General features: G+C 39.5%; 1 protein-coding gene across 1 annotated transcript; it reads left to right on the top strand.

The window, feature by feature from the left end:
- The first annotated feature begins 290 nt into the window (after positions 1-290).
- On the top strand, positions 291-1,646 carry LOC148933311 (uncharacterized). The gene is made up of 2 exons (XM_089059815.1): positions 291-311; positions 707-1,646. Exons 1-2 carry the CDS (start codon positions 291-293, stop codon positions 1,349-1,351), a joined length of 666 nt encoding a protein of 221 aa, XP_088915941.1. The 3' UTR covers positions 1,352-1,646.
- The last annotated feature ends 1,490 nt before the right edge of the window (positions 1,647-3,136 follow it).

The raw sequence follows: 3,136 nt of genomic DNA, 5'->3' as shown, positions 1-3,136 counted from the left end.
TCCTCTCAATTTCTCCCTTCCAATCTCACTTCTACACTCTATTAACTCTTCTACTCTCTCTTTTACACATTTTAAACCACTTAATTGGTGGAATTTGTGAGAACAAGGCAAGAGCTAATTTTCAAGTTCTACTTCTAATTAAGCCCTAAAGGTATGGATTTCTCCCTCTATTCTTCTCTACCCATGTATCATTGTTGAATATTGAGTGATTTATGGAAGATTATGATGATTTTGGTGCATAATTGTGGGTTTTTGAGGATTAAGAATGGATTTGTTGTAGAATTGCTAGAATGGGTGAAAATTTAGAACTTGTTTGCACAATGTGAAGTTGAATGTGTTGATATGTTGCCTTGTTGAACATTGTCGTTCATTTGTTTAATGTTGATGAAGAGTTGGGTTGTTGAATGATAATACTATCAAAGGATGGTGTAGTTGTGAGTAATTTAGGTTTGAATTGTTAACAATTGTGATTGATTGGTCTTGGGGGAGAATTTGGCTACAAGCATGAGGATTGGTGATGGTTTTTGTGATATGATGAAGTAAAATCTTTGAGCTTTACATGTTAGAACAAGGATAGGATAAATTGGTGCATCTCTTGAGCTTCAATTGTGATTTTGTGCTTAGTTTCTTTTGTTATATGCTTTGCTTGTTGATATGTAAGCAATTATTAGGAGGTGATGCCTACTTTTGTGTTTTAAATGATTAGTCACATGATCTTGGAGTAGATGGAGGCCAGGCCTTTTTCTTGCAAAGGTTGAAGGATCACTTCCCTCTTCCGGATCCCATCAACACGTACATCAATGGGCCCGTGGAGAGGAGAAATTGGAAAATGAATTCTCCAATCCACCAAACCATCGCAGCCCGATTCCCGAACATAAGATTTGAAGAGGTTGATCCTGATGAGTATGAAGAATTTGAACATGCGGCGTTTCCTGAGGCTCCCGAGGTCCCCGAGCACTTGAGGATAGGGCAGGCAAGTGAAGATGAAGATGAGGTTCGCGAGGAACCCGATGAAGAGATGCCGCCATATGGTGATGAAGGAGCCGGGACAAGCACTCAGAGGACAAGAAGCCGCCAAGAGAGAGAAGAAGAGGACTACTACTCGATCAACGAGAGGTTGGCACGTATGGAGCTTCGGCATGAGGAACAGTGGGCCCGGAACGATGCACGGCTGAACCAGTATGAGGCGAGGTGGAACCAGTTCGAAGCTCAGAATGATGCGCGATGGAACCGGTATGAGGAGAACTGGAGTCAATTTACCGAGTTCAACACCGCCCAATGGGCCAACCTCAATGCTCGGTTCGATGACTTTCGCGGCCCTTGGCAGTATCCACCTCCGCCTCCACAGTGAAGGTCCATGGGAGATCCACTCTCTTTCAAACTTATCCTAGCTTTGCGTGGAATAAGTTTGGGGGGGTGTCTAGTGGATTCCCTCTTCTATCTCTATCTCTCTCTATTTGATGATACCCCGTCTGTACCCCTATTCTTTTGATGCTATTTGATGATGATATGTGGGCATGTAATCTTAATTCATGATATTCTTGATTGTGGATTTTGGGGAGTGTTTCCTTGTTTCTTTGTTCCAATTGTTTTTGTGTTTTTGTTTCTTTTTAGGAATGTTTTTCTTGTTTTCTTAGTGTGTTAATAATCTCCCTTGGGTAGAATGATAGTAGGGTGAGAGAAAGTGATGTTTGAACGAGTGTGAGGATTTGTTGGAGGAGTTGCCAATGATGATTTTGTGCCAAAATTTTTGAAAATCTTGTTGATATGGCTAAGTAACATGTAATCTTCATTTCAAATTGCCTAAAGTGAATCGCATGGTGCCTTGTCTTTTGCCAAAATGACCTTGTGAGAATTAAGCCTATACTATCACTAAATGTGTGTTTTATCTCAAGCATGTCATATGTTTCTAGAACTTGCTCGCGATCTCCTTGAGTCTACATAGTGGCTAGAGAGATAAGGGAGGATGTTAGGCCATTTTTATTAGCCAAATCCTAGTTTCACCCGCTATGTTAATAATCCTTGTTAGCCCACTTTGAGCCTATAAACCTTTTCATTGACAAACCGAGGGGTTGGAATTGCCATGTGGTACTTTTGAAAAATCAAAGAGAAATGTGGAAGTGGTGTTGGCAAATGAAAAACAAGTTTGTTGAGATAGAAAAGAAAAAGAAAAAGAAAAAAAAAAATAGTGATGATACCATGCAAAGCATGGAGAAAAAAAAAAAAAGAAGAGAAAGAGAAAAAGAAAAGAAAAAAAAAAAGTTGAAAGCGAAAAATGGTGAGCAATTGACATTTGGTGAAAAAGGTGTGCCTTGAATGTTGAAAAAGAGGTATTGAACAAAAGTGGAATGTTGGTAGTTGGGAAGAATCTAGGCAAAGCCTAGTACTAGCTAAGATTGGGGAAGAAAGTTGGTGAAGTTGAATAGGTCATGTCTTGGGGATTAAAGTCACTTTAGCCAAAAATTACCTCACCTATCCAAAGAGCCTACATTACAACCTATAGAAAAGACCTTTCGGACCTTAGATCTTTAATCACACCGTAGTAGAGGAGAGTGTAGATTTCGAGCAAGCATATGGTAAACTATGCATGAATTGATGATTTGAGAGTTATGTCATGAGCCTATACACCTTGAGAGTGAGTGAAACTTCTAAAATGCACATTGCATTTTCTCCTTGTGAGGGTGAATTGGCAAGGTTGAGTACATGATAGTAGCTTGAAGCAATACTTTATAACGTTATACTTGTATATGAGGCCATTGATACTTGTTGAAAACTTTATTTCTACTGAGGCAATGATGACACTCCAACATCCTTACATGAGTTTGTCTTCTTATTTTCTTCTTCTTGTTTAGGGACAAACAAGTGTTTAAGTTTGGGGGAGTTGACAAACTCATATTTTAGCCTTGTTTTATGGGTGATTAAAGAGTGCTTTTATTGATTTAAGATGTTAAATACAAGTTTTTCACCTTATATACACTAATTAGGTGAGTTGATGGGTTTATCGTAGTTTTGTGATGAAAACAAGTTGAAACGAGCCGAAGCTGAAATTCGAGGAGTTCTCCAGAAGGAAAACCCGACCGGGTGTTTTCCATCTCTCGGAACACCCGGTCGGGTGTTTTGAAGTGGCCTTGTGGAC

This window comes from Salvia hispanica, chromosome 1 (genome assembly GCF_029641045.1).
Source record: "Salvia hispanica isolate PSC_SH4W2 chromosome 1, Shi_PSC_v1, whole genome shotgun sequence".
In the NCBI taxonomy this organism is placed as follows: domain Eukaryota; kingdom Viridiplantae; phylum Streptophyta; class Magnoliopsida; order Lamiales; family Lamiaceae; genus Salvia; species Salvia hispanica.
The sequence above is the reverse complement of the archived record's forward strand: the minus strand, read 5'-3'. Positions and strand labels throughout refer to the sequence as shown.

Bases quoted from the DNA above. Each gene is read 5' to 3' on its own strand.
- LOC148933311 (XM_089059815.1), top strand. From the start codon at position 291: ATGGGTGAAAATTTAGAACTT. The intron at 312-706 runs GTTTGCACAATG...TTAAATGATTAG, and splicing joins TGGGTGAAAATTTAGAACTT to TCACATGATCTTGGAGTAGA.